The following is a 19967-nucleotide window of genomic DNA, read 5'->3' as shown; positions in this document are numbered from 1 at the left end:
TCTGTTATGTGTACCACGCTAAACGCCCGTTTTTAATTGTTTTTTTGTTTTTGAGTGATGTGAAATATGAAATATTTAGTGAAAAATCGTAGCTTCAAATTTTGTAAACCAGTCATTTTCACCTGTCAGGACTCAGATAAAATTTTATTGATAATTCGTGTTAATTTACAAAACCTTAGCTAAAGGGGGATTGCATCGGGTCGGGCCCAAACCCTGCACACCACCGAATATCCTGGGTTACTTCGCTTTCTCACTTTAGCTCGCTCTCAAACGGATAATCAGAGGATACTTAGGCGGAATCCGAAAGTTGTGAGCTGCTTGAACTGTTTGTAGAAGAATCGTCTAGACCACTCCCAAGTGAATCGGACTTTCTCCACTTACGTGGACTTCTACACACGGAACCATCTTCTTAAACCAACCAACTTTAGCTAAAAAAACGTGGGCCCTTGAATTAGCACTTTTAAAATGAGCGTAAAAGCAAAACACAAAAAAAAAACAAAACAGAAAATAAGAATAATGGAAAACTTTTATCAAATTATTGCATTGTCATCGGTCCTTGATAGGTGTGCAAAATTTCAAGTTGATCAGATTTTTAGAAGCCAGTGAAAATTAAGCTCAAAGATTCCGTTACATACATACATACATACATACATACATACAACCCGACCTAATAAAAGTGTGTTAAAAAAATTTAAATAATGTCTAAAAACGAGTGTCTCAAAAACGTTTAACTTCTGAGCATAATGTCACATAACCAAAATAATCAGAAACTACTTTAGTGATAATATCTTGAAGTATCTCGAACGAGTTTTCCGGTAACCCTGAATTATAACAAATGCATTGCATTTAATTGCAGGGCAATAAATATTTTATAATAAATATTTTTTAATAAATATTTTCTTTGTAAATATCTTTTAATAAATATTTTTTTTTATAAATATATTTTTTATAAAAATTTTTAATAAATATTTTTTTTTTTATAAATATTTTATAGGATTGATATAATACATATTTTTTTAATAATATTTTTACAAAATACAGGTACTACTACAAAACATAGTTACTAATAAAAATAATAAATAAATTGTTGGGTACTTTTAACTAACCTATTTTTTGTTTGTGGAAATAAACCAAAGACTTTTTTTAAATTAATGTTTTTCCCCCGATTGTGTGAGAAACCTTAAAAAACTGTTCTTTTGCTATTTAAGGGGGTATTCTAGTCTAGAAATTAAAAAAAATCGTTTTTTTTGCATATTTTCGAAATTTAGACCTTCAAAAATATGCCCTTCAACGGATTCTTCAAAATTCGAATTATTTTCGGAGACACAGCAAATTTGGGACGTGGCGTCTAAGCCGGCCGAGTGGAGCGAATCGCACAATGAACGGCGGATGTTACCGGACGACAGGACTCGTTCTTTCCAGAAAATCTTTTGTATCCCGCACAACCTTTATTTATTCTATATATATATATATATATACTTTATACTTCTTTAATATGTACCCGGAAATATATTGCCGATTAGTCCAAAGTGAGTAGTAAATATTATTATCTAAGTTATTCTAAAGGAATTGTTGCTCAAACTTCAAACTCGATTTTCTCAAAACTACTTTTTTTGAGATGGTCGTCATGATATCTCAAGTTCTACTTGACCGATCGCATTGAAGTTTGTAAAGAATTTTTTATTATACATCTGTCTATCGCGCCTGCGTCGGATTTTGAAAAATTAAAATTTGAAGTAGAATTTTTTAAAATTTGAAAAGGTAAAAAGTTTTTTTTTTCAAGTTGACGCCATTTTGTGATTTTTTTTTCTTTGATTTGGCGTAATCCGATAGCGACATCCGAACTAATGAAGAACTTTTTTAATTTGTTTGTTTTAGATCGCTACATGGGTTGGAATCATGTCAACCATGGAGCACGGTTTTTTGTGTAGCCCTCACTCCGCCGGCCAGTAATTCCACGATTTTTTTTTTTTTTTTTTTTATTAATTTTTTTTATTCGTTTCCAGTATTAATAAAAACCATAAAAAAATGGATAGTTAAAATGTTTTTCCTTTTTTTATCTTAGTTTTAAAAATACCTAAAATTAAGGCGTCTAGACCAGAATAGCATCTGAAATATTTCAGGAAATTTCATGAAATCACCTGAAAACATGTTTTTTTTAAAGAGTATTGGATCCTTTTTTTAGAATTTTTATGTAGAAAAATCTTAAAGGTTGAGAGCTTAACGTTCTCTATTTTTTGGCCACCCTAAAGAAAAACGTACAGGGGATGCCTACAATATGTAATTTGACTATACATCGACTCGGGAGTGTTGATATGCTGTCAATTTTTGAGGATAGGCTAGACATGGATAGTTGTAAATTAATAAGTATTTATACATGGATGTATGGCAGAAGTACTTCAGCCATAATATACTTAGGTGTCATAAATTTTCAAAATAATAAAAGCAAATTTTCATGATCAAACAATGCGAAGAATGCATTAACATTTAATTTTCCACTTCAGTAGATTTACGATTAAGATTATGCGATGCTCTTCAACTGCCAACCTTGTCAAAGAAATCCCGTCAGCTGTCTTCTTCTGTTTGATTGGTGTCAGCTGTCACTCGTTACTCCATTACACGTTTACTGAAACCATACAACCTTCATACATTCTATTCGTGGCATTAATCTTCTAATTCTTTAGCCGCAGGTAATTATGGAAAAAGCCTTGAACCTCTTCACCTGTGGCTGTAATGAGACTCAAGACAAAGTTGCAAAACTGTGTACTGTAAAGAGCACGAAATTTAAAGATAGTTGGCAAGGAAAGTAACGCGCTTTAGTTATTCTTCGTAACGACTTCTGAAGATAGATATTTATTATGAATTTAAGGCATATCAAGCGGTCGCGGTAGCCGAATGGGTTGGTGCGAAACTACCATTCGGAAGTTCACGGACATGAAACACCAAACAACAGAAAGTTTTTCTTGAAACCGATCGCCCCTGGGCAGGTAATGGCAAACTTCTGAATGCATTTGAGTGCTCGCAGATGGGATAAAACTGTAGGTTCGCCCATTTCTGCAAAACACCAAGACGCACTTCACAAATAGGAAGGGCACCTAATAAAGGATGGTGTCTAATAAATAAATGCGAGTAGGGCTAATAAATTCGTAATAATGTAATTTTAATTTAAAAGGGAAAGGGAAAGGTAATTTAAATTTGGCGCGATATGCGATAATCCACAATCATGATCAACTGATTGAGATGACTAGGCCACATATTGCGGGCTACCTCTTCGGTAAATGCCACAGACAGAGAAGGAGGGGCGAAGAAGACGCAGGTTTATTGTGATTTCGGTCATGGAGGACACAGGCGCGAAACCGAGACAATTGGAGGCATATGCTACAGCAGGCGAAGACCCGACCAGGGTTGTGTTAAGTGGAGTTAAATGAGCATAATTTTAGAATCATTACAGGATTTCCAACGAGGCATTGCAGATTGAATTATCATCTCACTAGCCTGGAAATATTTTTTGACGTGATAACGTCTTACAATTCGATGTAGCAGCCTGCACGCAGCAAAAAATGCGTCGTTACCTAGCTTGAACTGCAAGCGAGAGCGCGGAACGAACGACAAAGAGGCACAATCGGCCCCGCGTTCGGCAAGGTTCGACATCTGGCTCTCTCCTACTTAACTGAGCATACATATGTAAGGAAAATTGGAAACGAAAGGGAGTGTTTCGAGTGTAATGTGTCTTGAAAAAGTCAAATCGATGGTGGTGCCTCTTAGTGTTGTTGACTTATCAACGTCTGATTCACAATCGAAATTGAACATGTCTTTCAGGAATTTGATAAATGTTTCGTCATTTTTCACGTTTGTGTAAATGTAGCTTAACGTATTCCATTGCGATTCCATTTACTTCCTTCTCTATATCCATACAAAATATCTATCAAACAAATAAAATTAAAATTCTCTTTTGTAAAATGCAACCAGTCCATCAGTATTTTCTTATGACGTTGTCACGTTTAACTATTGTCAGTAAACCGACTTTATAGACAACCTCTTTTTTTTCATTGTTTACTCCACTTGGGAGCATAGGGTATCGACAAGACTCAGTAGTCTTGCGTTAATCTGTGTTTTGATTTCTGACAGGGTAAGTGATTAGCCCGCCGCTACCAGTCCTAAGTAATTGGAATGCCCACCAGTCGTTGCTTAGTACCAACCCCTTCTTACTGCTTTGAAGCGCCATCTGTGTGTCACATTTTTCTGGCAGAAGGATCCGAAAGATGGTTGAGGACTTCGCTAAATTGGTTGTGTCTGCGCTATTACTGCGATTACCCGCTTCCTCTTGCTGGTGCCACTGATGCAATTTGTAGCTGTGTGTTTTTGTTTTTGTTTTAGCTGCCACAATACAAGTAATGCGCTGACTTTTATGCGGGAGTAAGGATTGGAAGGATTAGGTTTTTGGGGTTGAGGATTGATTTTTTTTTTTGTTTTTTGCTTTTTAGAAACTAGAAAAATAGGTAAGTTTAGAAAAGTGTGAGGACTGTGCTTTGCATGGGATTGGAACCCACAACCTCTGGGATGGCAGGCTAGTGCATTTACGTTAAACCACCGAGGCCTGGAAATATACTCCAATGATATTTGAAGGTTTCGTTCTTTACATAAGCGGGACTAACACCAGGGCAAACATATTTTACCACAGTGGGTGGTAAAACTCAATAAAATAATAGGTCTATTTATAAGTTCGTGCGGTTTTACAACAGATGGCGTAACTTGATTATTATTCCATCGATCCACATTTCCAAACATTCATTGGAGAGCTACTGTCGTAAGGCACAAACGTCAGTATAAGTTTTTTATTTGAAGCGTAAACAACAATATTTTTACCACACTTGAAAATGTCGAATTTCGTGCCAAATAATGTGTTTTTGCGGGGAATTCTTCTTCATTATTTTAATATGAAGAAAAAAGCAGCCGAAAGTCATCGTATCTTGGTGGAAGTTTATGGTGAGCATGCTCTATCTGAGCGAACGTGCCAGAAGTGGTTTGCACGCTTTAAAAGTGGTGATTTTGGCTTGGAAGACGAAGAACGCGAGGGTGCGCCGCCAAAGTTCATGGATACCGAATTGGAGGAATTGCTCGATCAAGATCCGGCTCAAACGCAAGAAGAGGTTGCAAAAACTTTGGGAGTTGATCAATCAACCATTTCCAAACGTTTAAAAGCCATGGGAATGATCCGAAAGGTAGGCCATTGGGTGCCGTATGAATTGAAGCCAAGAGACGTTGAACGCCGTTTTATGGCATGCGAACAACTGCTTCAACGGCACAAAAGAAAGGGTTTTTTGCATCGAATTGTGACTGGCGATGAAAAGTGGGTCCATTACGACAATCCAAAACGTCGGGCAACGTATGGATACCCTGGCCATGCTTCAACATCGACGTCGGCGCAGAATATTCATGGCCTGAAGGTTATGCTGTGTATCTGGTGGGACCAGCTGGGTGTTGTGTATTATGAGCTACTGAAACCGAATGAAACGATTACGGGGGATGTCTACCGACGACAATTGATGCGTTTGAGCCGAGCACTGCGAGAAAAACGGCCGCAATACGCCGATAGACACGACAAAGTTATTTTGCAACATGACAATGCTCGGCCACATGTTGCACAAGTGGTCAAAACATACTTAGAAACGCTCAAATGGGATGTCCTACCCCACCCGCCGTATAGTCCAGACCTTGCGCCATCCGATTACTATCTCTTCCGATCGATGCAACATGGCCTGGCTGACCAGCACTTCCGTAATTACGATGAAGTCAAAAAATGGATCGATTCGTGGATTGCGGCAAAACCGACCGAATTTTTCACAAAGGGAATCCGTGAACTGCCAGAAAGATGGGAAAAAGTAGTAGTAAGCGATGGACAATATTTTGAATATTAAATTTGTAACCATTTTACGTCAATAAAGTTTCAAATTTCGAAAAAAAACCGCACGAACTTATTCATAGTCCTATTATAAGATATTTGCCCATATTCGACGAACCCATTTGGCAATACTGTATCTTTTGACAGGGACGTCAGATCGCTTAATGACATACCGCGTGGGAAGCGGCAGTCCAAGCAGATTTTTACTATGGAGCAGTACACGCCACGCGAGCGCGTCAACAATAGAAGTCAATTGTGAAAAGAAGAAGAAGAGAAGAAGAAAATTGTGATGGTTTCAACAATACGGCGCTCCACCACACACAGCTCGCACCATAATCGATTTTTTGAAGAAATTTTTTCCTCGTCGTTTGATGTCGAAAAATGGCGATTTTGACTGGCCACCACGTTCGCCCGATTTAACGCCACCTGACTTCTTCTTGTGAGGATATTTAAAATCAAAGGTTTATATTAATAAGCCAAAGGCCATAGAAGAGCTCAAGAACAACATCCGTGAGGAAATAGCCGCTATTCCAGCCGAAATGTTAGCTAAAACTATGGAAAATGCAGCAAAACGGGCACAATGCGCCGTACAGGCTCAAGACGGCCATTTGAGAGATATCATATTCAAAAAGTGATGTCAACAAATATACTTGAACCAAGTAAAATTATTATTATCGTCAACATCAAAAAATTGTTTTCTTTTCTTTGATTAAAAAAAAACACATGGGTCCGTCGAATATGGGCAACCCAGTATTAAATTTTAATAAAGAAGTCGGGCTCAGAGAAATTCTCTGAATCCACGAAGAAGGCAGAATATATCTTGCTAAATCCCGTCATAATAATAATAATAATTTCAGCAAATACAATATATATAAATATATTATTGGTGCGAACTCCTCTTCTTGGTGTTTGGCCGAAGTCCTCCTCCTATTTGTGGCGTGCGACTTGATGTTGTTCAACAAATAGAGGTAGCTACAGTTTCAAGTTTATGAGCAGCTTTCTCATGGCAGAAATATACTCGGAGGTTTGCCATTGCCTGCCAAGAGGCGACCGCTAGTAGTCACGCACCAACCCATTAGGTTACGCAAATGGGGTTACTAATTTCTATGTTGGAATAAAATAAATAAATGAATGAAAGGAAAAAATTTCTTTTGAGTATGTGTTTTTTCAGTAACAAAGAAATTTAATGCCCTTATAATAATTTTGTGGAATGTATTAGCAAAATAGAATCTACAGGCATGCAAATCGTTTTCGGGCAATATTTTCACATTTTCCGTTTTCAAATCGTTTGACATGTCTTGTAAATCGTTCCGTTTTCGTTTTTTTTTTTTCGAGCATAGGCAAATCGTTAAAATTTTCCAGTTAAATTTTCGGCAACTTAAACGTTAGCGGTTTGTGGCATTCTTATAAATTGTTTGTTGAAATAAATTTATCAAAATGTGAGTATTTACTCAAAATAACTGCATATATTTATGTTAATAAAAGTGTTTATTTAAAATATTTAAAACTTATTCAAAAACTTTTAGGGGAAAACACAAGAACTCCAAGCAAGAGCTAATTTTAGTCGAGTTTATGGAATCTCATCCAGATTTGGCGAAGAATTTTTCAAAGGGCGACAGAGTTGCTGTTGAGGAAGAGTGGAAAGAGCTAAAGACGATGCTAAATGCAGAAGGGCCGCCCCAAAAAGATGTATTTAGTCAAATATTAAAATGAATATTTTTGAGTTGTTTTTTTTTAAGATATGGTCTGACTGGAAGGGGTGCATTCGGAAAAAGGTTGCTCATAACAATCTAGAATCGAGGGCAACAGGAGGTGGACCCTTTAAGGGGGTAGTATGGTTAATTCGGTGTAAAACAAGCATATTTTTCGAAATTTTTTTTGTCGACACAGTTGATTTATTAAAAATTTTAAAATTACTTCATTATAAAGTCATATTTAAAGAATATTGTGTGAAATTTTCATTGATTTTTATGAAGAAATGAGTTGGTGGCAGCGAATCTTCGCGGACGTCTCATAAAAAAATTTTATTGCGGTATCCCTCAGAACTCATTACTGGATCAACTAAAATCAAAAAACCAAATTGATTTCATCAGCTAATAAAGTTTCGCAGGTAACAACGACGAATTTTTTTTTTTTTTTTTTTTAAATTTTTTAAAGCGCTTTGAAGTCAAAACACCGATTTTTCATAAAAAAAACTTGAAAACTTTGTTGTTTTAAAATATGACAAAATTTAAAAAAAAAAAACTCGACTTCATTACCTCGTGAATAAAGTAAAGAAACAGAAAAACCAAATTTGAAAAGAATCGGTGCAGTAGATATGAATCTACAGTGGACACCGACCGTAAAAAAGGCAAGTGTGAGAAAAACGCGTTTAAAGATTTATGAAGATTTTTACAGCGTGAAATCCGGTTGGAGAGGTAGATACTTAATCCTTTGTGTCTTTGTCAATTTTACTCTAATGCACTTCAAACTTTCACACAATAATCTTAAGATGTTATAGAATAATTAAAAAAAAAAAAAAAAAAAAAATGAAAAAAAAAAAAATACCATACTACCCCCTTAATAAGCATGTACTGACGAGCAACGAAGAATATGTTGCAAGAACTTGTGGAATTTTTGCAGCCGTTGAGGGCATAAACCATTCTAGAAGCTTTGGGACAGAAGAAAATAATAGCGCTATCGAATCTGAGGAAGAACGTCCCCAAACAAGTAGGGAAGCGGTGGCTACCCCGAGAGCTGCAAAAAGGCCACGAGGGTCAACGCAGGACAGCCTTCAGACGTGTATGCCAACGCATTCTACTTGTATGGAGAAAATATTCACCACTTTAGATAACATTTGCGAAAACCAACACAAGATTGCAAAATCGCAGGAAGATGAAAGGGAAGAGATTCGACGACTTTGTCGTGCTGTTGAGAAACAAAATGAATTGCTGGCAGAGCAAAATCGCTTGAAGACTCAAAGTATAGAGCAAAAGCAAAGACATTACCTCAAAATGGAGCAGTTGCAACATGAAACAGTTAAAATTAAAATTAAAATGCTTGAGATAGAGACTAAAAAATAAATATAAAGAATCTTATTGAACTGTTATGTATATATTTCCTTTTAATATGAATAAATTTTATGTTTCATAATATTAAATTTCTAGCAATAGAGTCTCTTATATTTCTGCCAACACTATATAAACTTCTGTTTTCCTCATTTTCAGCAATTTCCTCATCAATTGGATTGTTTTCTTATACGCTTTCTGTTTCAATGTCATCTATTTGATTACTCCTACATACTATTATCGTCACTACCTTTGCGGAGTATATGGCAGGGTAGTTTTCGAACAACGAAACCGACTTTTTAATACTCCTAATATATAACACGCTCAACGATGTTACGTGCTTTTGCTTGCTGCTGGTTAAATCTGTGTTCTGCTGATCTTGGGTCTGGGTTTCTATATGGAGTCAGTAGAAATGGCTCTATACCAAAACCAAAATCTCCCAGTAGCCAAGACCCTCGGTCACCAGCTTCTTACTGCGATAGGTAATAGTGTTTTGCACTGCTCATACTAAATACGAAAGCGTCATGGCTTGCACCAGGCCGAGTTGCATCTACTGCTCTTATTATCATATCAAAATCACAAATCTGTAAAATAAAGGCAGTAAATTTTAAATTTTAGAAACACAATTTAAATTCATTCTTACAATCATTGCGTTTATGCTAAAAAAACCTTTTCGGTTAAAAAATAGATGCTCGTTCTCAAAAGGTTTAATCAGAGCCACATGTGTTCCATCAATACACCCTATTACTCCTGGAATACCAAATTTTTCTACAAAATGAAGTTTTGATTTTCTAGAATCCTTTTCAGACATTTTCAGCTTAATCCACTTAGGACACAGAACATTTTCCAAAGCATTGATCATTTCGGATAATATTTTTGAAACTGTGCTTCCACCCTTAGCAAATGCCGACGGAACGTTGATAGGAACCTTCTGCGAAAAACCTAAGACTTGCTGCCAGCTTTAGTAAAATAGGTATGGACGTTTCTTTGACGAAAGGTTTTACTTCATTGAGCACTTCTAAAAAAGCGTACTTGTTTAGGCGATAGTTGGAAACAAATCGAAAGTAGAAAAACTTAATGAAGGCAGTAGTCTGCTTTACAGGCTTCAAAAAATCGATTTTTTTGTTTTGTTTTGAATCTCTTCCAAAACTATCCAAGAATATGTCTTTAAAATTCCAGAGGCCAATTCGACATATTTTCGAAGCTAGAGCAGTTTTGGTGGCCGAGCGTCGAGCAGGTGCGAATGCTCAGGCAGACTTTAAAGCGCGTTTTCTCGAGTTTTCATTTTCACAAGTGTTAGAAAACGGTGCCGGCGATAGCAAAAAGAATATATGTCCGATCGAAAAAAACCAAAGTGATCTAGCTTCAGTATTAAATTATCTTCTATTTGAACTAAAAAAGTTGGACAAAAGTATTATTTAAACTACTTGTTTTGCAACTTAAAATCAATTTTTTTTCTTAAAAAAGTGAATTTTTTTTTCAAACTTCGAAAAAATTTGGAATTTTATAACTTCTTCGGTATTTTTTTAGTTCATAAAGAAAAGAAACTTATAAAAATTAAAAAAAAATTTGGTTCGACTGTTTCAGATGCATCGCACGACCTCCATCACCGGCACCGATTTACAAGTGCAGACTCCAGGCGCTCCAGAAAAATACTTACAACTTTAAAAAATTTCAATATTTTTTAAAAATAAATATTGTTTTTTAAACCTTAAATATAGTACACTATCGTCTTAAAATTCCGTTTACCGCAATCATTTCCTTCCCTTTAAAAAAAAATTGCTAAAAAAACGCTTTTTTTCGGCTTCTAAAGCAGACTACTGCCTGAATGCAACAAAGTATAATCATTTCTAATCTTACGTAGAATCCGGTGCACTGAGAGGATTCGAATGGTCTCTTAAACGCCGCCTATCTATTCTACTTTGGTAATCTTGCTCCTGTTCGTTTAACACATAAGCTGCCATAAAAAACATGATCATTTTTTAATTAAATCCGTTTATTTTGAGATTATTTCGAATTTTATGCCAACGAATTCCTTTGTCAGTTGGTTTGTTTAGTTGTCAAAGAGAAATCTGTTGTTTCGAACTTAAATTCGAATTTAAATCAAATCGGACGAATTGCCATTTCGGATCCGAATTGAAATCGCGCGATTTTCAGAACATGCCTGCTAATTCTAATTTCTGTAAGCCTGAGTAAGACATGAGTTCTTTATGAAATATATTTCACTACATAGCTGCATGAGTAGTTTAAATTATTTGCCCGTACCACTTCCAAACCATCGTGCTCTTGCGCTTTCTAAATCTACTATTAGATAATTTTGGATTGTCCCTCAACCTTACATATAAAGTCAGAAGGAATAAAATTTTTTTTGTTTTTTTTTTTTTTGTGCCAGAAGCAACTAATTCTTAAATTGCACAAAAGATAAACTCAACAGATGCATTCACTTGCCGAGGAAGCCAACTAGAAGAATCTCTAATTTACACCTTTTCTTAGCGAACACTTTCACTAACCCACGCAACTCTGTCTTATTGTTGTTGTTATTATTTAAAAGTATTAAAAGCACATACAATTGCGCGTCTGCAAAGTTTTTGCGTTTGTCTGCTAAAACAAAAACACAAAAAAAACGAAGAAATACAAAAAGTTAATAAATAAATAGAGCAAGAAAATAAGCAGCAATAGTTGTGAAAGCAATCGAGACTAAGGGAAGAGAAACTACTTGGCTAATAGCTTGGCTGAGCTACAAAAACCACCGCATGCCACCACAATTTCGATAAGCAACTGAAATACACACCTTTACTAGCAAGTTGATAATGTTGGTGTTGTTGTTGCTGTTGTTCTAGTTGCTCTTCATGATGTTAGCAGGAAGTTAACTAAAACTTCATGCCAGGAGATGGCTCTGCAGTTTGTTAAGGCCGGTGAGTGTGTGAACAGTGTTGCCATATATTTAATTATAAAACCTGGTCTTTAAAACTCGCCAAACACAACACAAACACAAAAACAAACACAAAAACAAGCAGATGCTCTCTGGCTCATACACACACAATTAGGGCTCAAACGGAAAACGCATGGCCACCAGGTGGAAATGGCAAACATTTTTCACATTTAAGCCGGAAAAACAATTCCCAACTGATGCTAGGCGCACCCCACCACCCGACCTCCGTGGCAATTCCCCCAGCCGTTGTGGCAATTTGATGATGCAGTGTGTCGACGTTAAAGTGGTAAAGGAAACGACCTGGAACAATGTACAACCAAACCATACATATGCACATACACACATACACACATACACATGCACCAAATACGCACACACCCAAACAAGCGGTGTCGCTCAGGTGTACGCAAGGCAGCCGTTGTTGCAGGAAAGTGTCTTTTGGCCAGAAGGAAAAGACGTTTTTCGACTAACTACCGGTCGCCTTGCCATTTGCCGTTAGTGCGCCACATCACACCACACCGCCTGTACCTACTCACCTGTCCTCTCAGCCACCAACCGCGTTTTGCAGTCTGCCATACGCAGCACATAAATTACGCTAGTTAGACTAATGTGTGTCGTAAAATAACGCCAGGCTGAGCAACTTGAGGTGGTTACTATCGTAAACACACATACAGACAGAGATAAGGGTGTATAGAAGCGATAATGGTGGTTGTTAGATCGCCAGAAATAACTGGAATGCAATTGAAGTTATTGCATGTGCTGGTATTATGCTGTGGGGCACTGCGCACACACTCACACATATACACATATACATGCGCACATACGCTGTTTTGTCTCCAGGTAGATGAATTATTAAAGTGTTCGCACTTTAGGCGCCTTTTGGTACAATTTGCGGTATTCCACAGTGTGACTCTTCAATTCATGACAACCAGTTCCTGGTTTGTAATCGAAAATATTAATTTACGACTATGCTTAAAGTTATTGTTTGAGAGTGGATTCATATCTGAGCAGATTCATATGGAATGAACTTCATCAGCAGCATAAAGAGGCTAACACAACCGCAAATTAGTCCACAAATACTCAACCCTCCTCACCCCTCTCCTTTTCGTCCTATCGTTTTTCCTTCACCTCTTTTTACCCCCTTAACAATGGTATCGCAAAGGATGAACCAAACTTCTTTCGTTTAAGTAGGCTCACTCTCTGGGCAACCATTACAATCTAACCTAACCATATGGGACTTTTATCCCCTCTGCTGTAGTTATTAGTTGTCAACAACATCCTTTCCAAGTTCGGCCGAAAGGTAATTAAGGCAGTGACATATGCAGATAACTTTGTGATCATTGTTTCAGGAATGTTTCCAGCAATAATCAGTAATAATCAGCGAGATCGTGGAAGGAGTTCTGGGACTACTTAGCAATTAGGGCAGAGACGGTGGATTAAGCATAAATCCGAGGAAAACTAAACTGATGCTGCTCACTAAGAAAACCAAGATAAAAAACTTTAATATCCCAAAATTAAACGGCATTAGTCTTACGCTAGCCCAATAAGCAAAATACTTAGGTATTATGCTACATCCCAAACTTAGTTGGAGGACGCAGAGTAAAGAAAGCTAATACAGATAGCTCTTTACACTTATGAGAAAATGTTGGCTGAAATGTGGGATCTTCAAATCTCTCCAAATGGTCCCACATAGCCATTGTAAGACCGCTACTAGCATATGCGGTACTAGTCTTATCGCCCTCGAAAATAAATACAACCAAACAAAGCTGAAGAAGAAGCAACGATCACCGTGTATCCTAACCACAGGAGCGCTAAAGTCCTACTGAAGCGCTTGACATATCAAAACACCTATTACTATTAGACTTACACATAAAGATAATTCCTACGTGCAGCGCGGTTAGTCACAGAGCCATAGGAAGCTGGGCAACAAGATCGCACGGTCACAGCAAGATCCTCTTACACGGACCCGCATTGCTCAAAAACAAATCAGACTTCACAATATCCGACCTTGACTGCAAGAAAGATTTTACGGTACGTTTTCTACCGATAGCGACACGCAGGAAAGGGAAAGTGATTGGTATATTCGCCACTAAAATCTACACTGACGTTTCCAGGATGACCTATGGTGTGGAAGCTAGCCTCTATTCGGAGCCGCTCAAATTATCCAATCGAATTCGACTTTCTGACTATGCCAGAGAGTTGCAGATTATTATATATATATAAATAATTGGCGCTTACACCCTTTTTTGGGTATTTGACCGAGCTCCTCCTCCTATTTGTGGTGTGCGTCTTGATGTTGTTCCTCAAATGGAAGGACCTACAGTTTCAAGCCGACTCCGAACGGCAGATATTTTTATGAGGAGCTTTTTCATGGCAGAAATACACTCGGAGGTTTGCCATTGGCTGCCGAGGGGCGAAAGCTATTAGAAAAATGTTCTTCTTAATTTTGGTGTTTCACGGAGATTTGAAACAACGTTCTCTGTGTGAATTGCTAATGGTAGTCACGCACCAACCCATTCGGCTACGGCGGCCAGATTATTAGCCTGCAAATCACTAAAACTCTAAACACTAAAAAGAAGAAATTGGTACAAGAGTAGCTATCTCTTCAGATGGGCAAGCAGCTATCAAGGCTTTAGATTCCAATTCCATTTCCGCCAAACTAGTTTTACAGTGTAGAGAGGAACTAGAATTACATAGTCATTGGCTTGAAATTACTCTGTAATGGCTTCCCGATCACAGGAATATGGGGGGTAATGAGATGGCAGATGAGCTAGAAAGAAAAGGTTCGGCACTAGACATAACAGAGGCGGCGGGAGTGCTACTCTTATCAATACAATAAATTGCTTCACAATGGTAAAACATGGCCTGGTGCAACATTCAGAGGGCGAATTACGTTTTAAGATGCTGTTGTCCAGGTATCTCACGTATCAGTGCAACCCTTACAGGCCATTGGAAATTAGGGGATCATGCAGCCAGACTCAACCTTCCTTTCAATCCCATCTTCAGAAGCTGTCAGGCGCGGGGAGTGAAAAAAAGTATTTTCCACTACTTGTGCGAATGTTCAAGTCTAGTTAGAGCACGATTCCGCTCCTTCGGTGAGCCTTTCTTACAGCAAATTAATGAGATCTCAGCCATCGAGATAAAGAATTTGCTACTATACTTGGACCTCGCGAAATGGATCTGACTCAGAAACAAAAAAAAACCAAAAAACAGACATCATCGCACAAGAACAGTGGTAGCAAAATGGATCTAGTCACTATTTATGATTATTTCAATAGAAATACTCAACCACTTCAACAAAAACAACAACATAATCTTATGTAACGCATCCTCCATTAAAAAACTTGAAATTTTAATAAGTAGTATACAAAGATTTTCTGGCGCTATTGTTTTGAAAATTCTTAGGCTCGTTATAAAAGTATGGTATTAGGATCTAACTTTAGTTATTGTCTCATCTTTATAATAATGGATGGCAGAAGGTGCTGGGCTGATTCCACCTTACCCTCCATACATCCGCTGCAAAAAGGACTCGAAGTAATGCCAAGTTTCAAGGCAAAGTAATGCCAAGGCAAAGAACACCCACAAAATTCGAGACCTGAAGCCATTCTAAACTTAAATGCACCCTCGAACGCCTCCGACCCACCCGCGGTCAGAAAAATCTCTCGTCCTTGCAAGTGTTTGTACTTGCCCAGCACCCGCCGACTTGACGTGTAGCTCACCTTGCCAGGAGCAGGCCGTATTTTGATAAAGAAACCGCAATACTATCATTTCATGGAGGAACCACCTATCTGATCCCCTATCTAGCTATCTTACCTGCCCAGAAGTTGCCTACAATGCCCCTGTGACCAGGTATCCACATGAGCTCAATTTCGAGGTATTCGAAAGCGGTCGAAAGGGATGCCCGACTGCCGACCAGTTACAAGCTCACCTTCAATGCGCCCATAACACTAATTGCCATTTTGGTATGGGAGCAATTATTTACTTCCCTACCAGTATGAAAGTTTCAGACATATTTCCATACCGAATCTAGTTATGAATCGATATGTAACGGGTTTTCCAATAAGAAGTGTTATTCCCGTAATAGATCAATGGTTTCGTTACTTGCATGGCAAGTAGCGCCATCTTGTTGAAAATAAACGTTGTCTAGATCTATACCATCCGATTCCGGCCATAAAACGCGTTAATCATCCCTCGATAGCGCAATCCATTCACCGTAACTGTTGCTCCAGCCTCATTTTTGAAAAAGTACGGTCCAATGACTGCACACCAGTGGTGGAAATGAGCCTCATCACTCAAGATGATTTTTCGATGGAATTCCGGATTATTGATGCATTTCTACGATCTAATCAGCAACGACACGACGTTGTTAATGATCGGCCGGCTTGAGTTATTGTGTTAACTGGACTTTATAAGCCTTAAGACCCAAATCTTTATGTAAAATACGAGGACGAGACGAGGAATGGAGAAACCTGGGTTTATATTTTTTCGGCTGTTCTTGAGCGACGTGCACGGGTTTTATTCTTCACATCACTAACTTGTCCCAACAGCTCGAATTTTTTCATCAATATCTGTATTGCGGTTCGACAAGGTGCTTCACGATGACCCAAAGATGTTCGAGTTTTACGAACCGTCTCTGACAAATTTTCACCATTTTTATAGTGAATTTTAATAATTTCAGTGCATTCTTAAAGCGTCTATCGTTCCATTTTTATTAATGGCGTAGTTTCTACTTGTCAAATATCAAAAAATGGCAGCAGCAAAAGTGACACCTACCGAAATAGCGGAATAACACCTGTCATTGGAAAATCATTTATTAATAGTTTATAGTCAATAGGCTCAACCTGAGTCCGGCTGTCTTCAAAGAAGGTATTGAGACATTGGTAAGATATTAGGACATTTTTAAATATAAATGGATTTCTTGACATTAAACAGTGGCCTAACCCCTTAATCGCACATACCGCTTTTCACGTTTTCGCTTTTGTTCGGCGGCAATTGAATAAACGACAATATGAATGTTTATTTTTTCAAGCCAATCGGAGAACGTACCAACAAAGTGTGTATACACACATATACATACATACATATGTATGCATACTCATACATGGCTCAGTATACAAGTTCTCTGAAGCAAATCTGAAAACGGAGACTTCGGCTTGGAAGAAAAACAAAATTGGCGATAAACAACAATGGAAACGGCAAAGGCAAAGTGTATTTTCTAAACTCCACGTCATTAAAGCAACTGATAAGCAAAAACGTCGACCGCAGCGTCAGCACACCAACAGCGAAATTGACGTTTGCGAGTGAACCGTTGGTCAGTGAGCGATTGAGTGAACGATTTAGTATGTGACTGGGTGTGACAATAGCTGAACGGTGTGAGTAAGCGCACGCAGCTCAGAGTTAGGAACAAAAAAACAAGCGAAGAAAATGTTTCCACACACAAAGTCGGTTCTGCTATTGTTGTTTGCAGTAGCAACAACAACTAGATCAGCAATATTTGTGCCGTATAGTGCGTCGAAAATCTCGCCGGAAATCATCAACGAACTAAAAGACTTTCTCGATCTGATACCCACGTCCACAGTGGACGAAATCGTCGCTAAGCACTACATCATTGATTCGAATTTTCGCGAAGTGTTCAATTATGTACGCAGTACGCAATTTACTAAGCTGTTGCAGCAAGCCCAGCAAATACCAGAGGTTGTAGCAATTTTGGATTATTTGCATTTGCTTGTGCCTGCTGCTGCTAATGCCGCTGCTGCTGCCCAACTGCATGCCACATATGGTACGGTGAACACGAGCACATCCGATGTGCTGCTGCAGATTGAGCCGCAACTCAATTTCGTGCTGCTGAATGAGCTGGGGAACGGAGTGGCGGTGGTTCAGCCGGAGGAGAGCGAAGTTGATGCTGTGAAACTGAATCGCTTTGCCCCCACACCATCAACGCCACTACACGTCCCGCACTTACGCACGTTTAACAGTTTTGTAGAGGAGCTTCTGGGCCACTTGCCGCGCGACCAATACGCTCAACTGATTAATCAGAAGCGTCAGCAAAATCTGGCGTTCGCGCAATTTTATGCAGCGTTGCGCAGCGCCGAACTGCGTCCGATGGTCGATGTGACGCTGGTGAGTAACTGGGCTGACTGATTGCTGCTGCGCTACAGCCGCCTGACAGATTGCAAATTGAAAAGTTTCCGCTTCATCGCTGATTTGTTTTTTGTTTTTTTTTCTATTTTTGTTTTTGTTCTTTTCACTCCCTTTCGCTTTTGGTGTGCTTCGCATGCCGTTTTGCAGAAATCTTCTAATCTGACGGCAATAATTAAAACGCTGAGTTCGAATGGTGTCGATGTGAAAAGCTTGGAGGCTACTGCATTTAAAGTGATTTCCTGGGGGCCCGTGCCATTAGCTTTGCCATAATGTGAATGGAAATCATTAAAGTGAAGCGCAGTGTTGCATTTAACTGGAGCATAAAATTATATTGAATTAAGCGGGCGCAGTGAAAGTAAGAAATTTGCTCTGCGATGAAGCAGAGCGATATGAATTGATACTTTTATATAATTTATACACTTTTCTACACACTGACTGTTAAAAGTAAATTACTGCATAGAATTTTTTGTATATCGACCGCCTTTTATTTTAATCAAATCTCTCTTATTTGCAAATTAAAATATGGAAGAAGTGAGAATGTAACAAATACAAAGTTAAGTATGCGAAAATCCATAATTTTTCTGAAGGATGAATTTAGTTGTGGAAGCAATGGTCCGCACAAGACTTGTAGTGATAATGATAATGGTGATTAAGATGCTGATTTATTTTTTTGCATTTCATATTGTTTAAGTGCAACCCAGTTACGATAGATACAATGGAAAGAAAAATCTCATATTAAAAAATGTCCTGCTTGATTAAGTATTGTTTGGGCATACGTTACAGATGGATGCCAGTGCGACTGTAATCACTTTGGCGCGCTAATGCTAACACGGTATTTTATGTAATCTGTATAATTGGTTTTACAGATGAACTTCAATTTAATCGCAATACGAAAAATGGGGCCGAGTAAAAGAAATGGAAGCAAGCAAAAAAAAAAAAAAAAAATCGCCGGTGTTCGTAAAAAATAAAAAAAGCAAATGACGCGATGACCACTTGTTGGAAGTTGCCAATTGAAGTTTGTTTTAATAAATGCTTTCCGGCAATTGCCTTAGCATTTTTTCTATAGCTCAGGAGCTAAGCGCCAAATACTGCTTTTAATAACCTGAATAAGTCTAGGTATGATTGACAAGGCTGGCTTAGATTGTTAGACAATGGACTACATACGACTTATACGCAAATATGAATGAATATTAAAACAAGAAAATTAGACATAATTGATCAAAAAGTTGATGTGCTATCGTTTATCGCGGACGGTATCTGCGCGGCCACACACTGTTTCTGCATGACTATCATTCGGCCATTGTGCTCCTTCGACCACTGTGCTCATGAAGCATCAAGTTAAAGGCTAATTTTTTCTAACAGCGGTTGCTCCTCGGCTGGTGATGGCAAACTTCGAAGTGCATTCATTTCATAAAACGGCTTTTCGTAAAAAACCCCATTTAACTCTCGGAATTGGCATAAAACAGCAGGGGTAAAACTGTCAAGTGCTTTAAAAAAATGCAAGGACGTATTCTTGAATCAAACTACACTCCACTTAAAGTTGTTATCAACTTTTGTTTCGTATCTCCAAACACATATCTTTATATGTCTTTCAAAATGTTAGACGTAAATGCCAGTAGTGAATAATTCATAGGCGGTACTTCTTTTTAATTCCTTGGTATTTGTCTAGCAGACAGATGCACAATTTTGCACAATAGAACAACGCGATAAAATTATTGATAATTATTATAAAAATAGTCGATCTTTAGGATAATTCATGTGTTGGTGGAAAGGACTGTTTTACGGTTCCTACCGATAGGTGGACATTTAAATGGTGGATATTTAAATGGTTTTTTGGTTTGGTGGTTTTGGTTTTTTTTTTCTGCCGTTTATGCATAATTCATCTCTGTGTTTGTACTCCATACCTCGGACTTTTATATTTGTGACATTTTTTGTGCATTTTAAA

The 19967-nt window shown here is 38.0% G+C and overlaps 1 protein-coding gene across 1 annotated transcript; it reads left to right on the top strand.

The window, feature by feature from the left end:
• Window positions 1-17200: 17200 nt before the first annotated feature.
• Window positions 17201-18493, top strand: LOC128865898 (uncharacterized). The gene is made up of 2 exons (XM_054106294.1): window positions 17201-18001; window positions 18170-18493. The coding sequence occupies exons 1-2, from the start codon at window positions 17306-17308 to the stop codon at window positions 18290-18292; spliced, it is 819 nt and encodes a 272-aa protein (XP_053962269.1). The 5' UTR covers window positions 17201-17305; the 3' UTR covers window positions 18293-18493.
• Window positions 18494-19967: the final 1474 nt, after the last annotated feature.

The sequence above is a fragment of the Anastrepha ludens genome, chromosome 6 (genome assembly GCF_028408465.1).
Source record: "Anastrepha ludens isolate Willacy chromosome 6, idAnaLude1.1, whole genome shotgun sequence".
Taxonomy (NCBI): Eukaryota; Metazoa; Arthropoda; class Insecta; order Diptera; family Tephritidae; genus Anastrepha; species Anastrepha ludens.
This window is presented reverse-complemented; position numbering and strand designations above follow the sequence as displayed.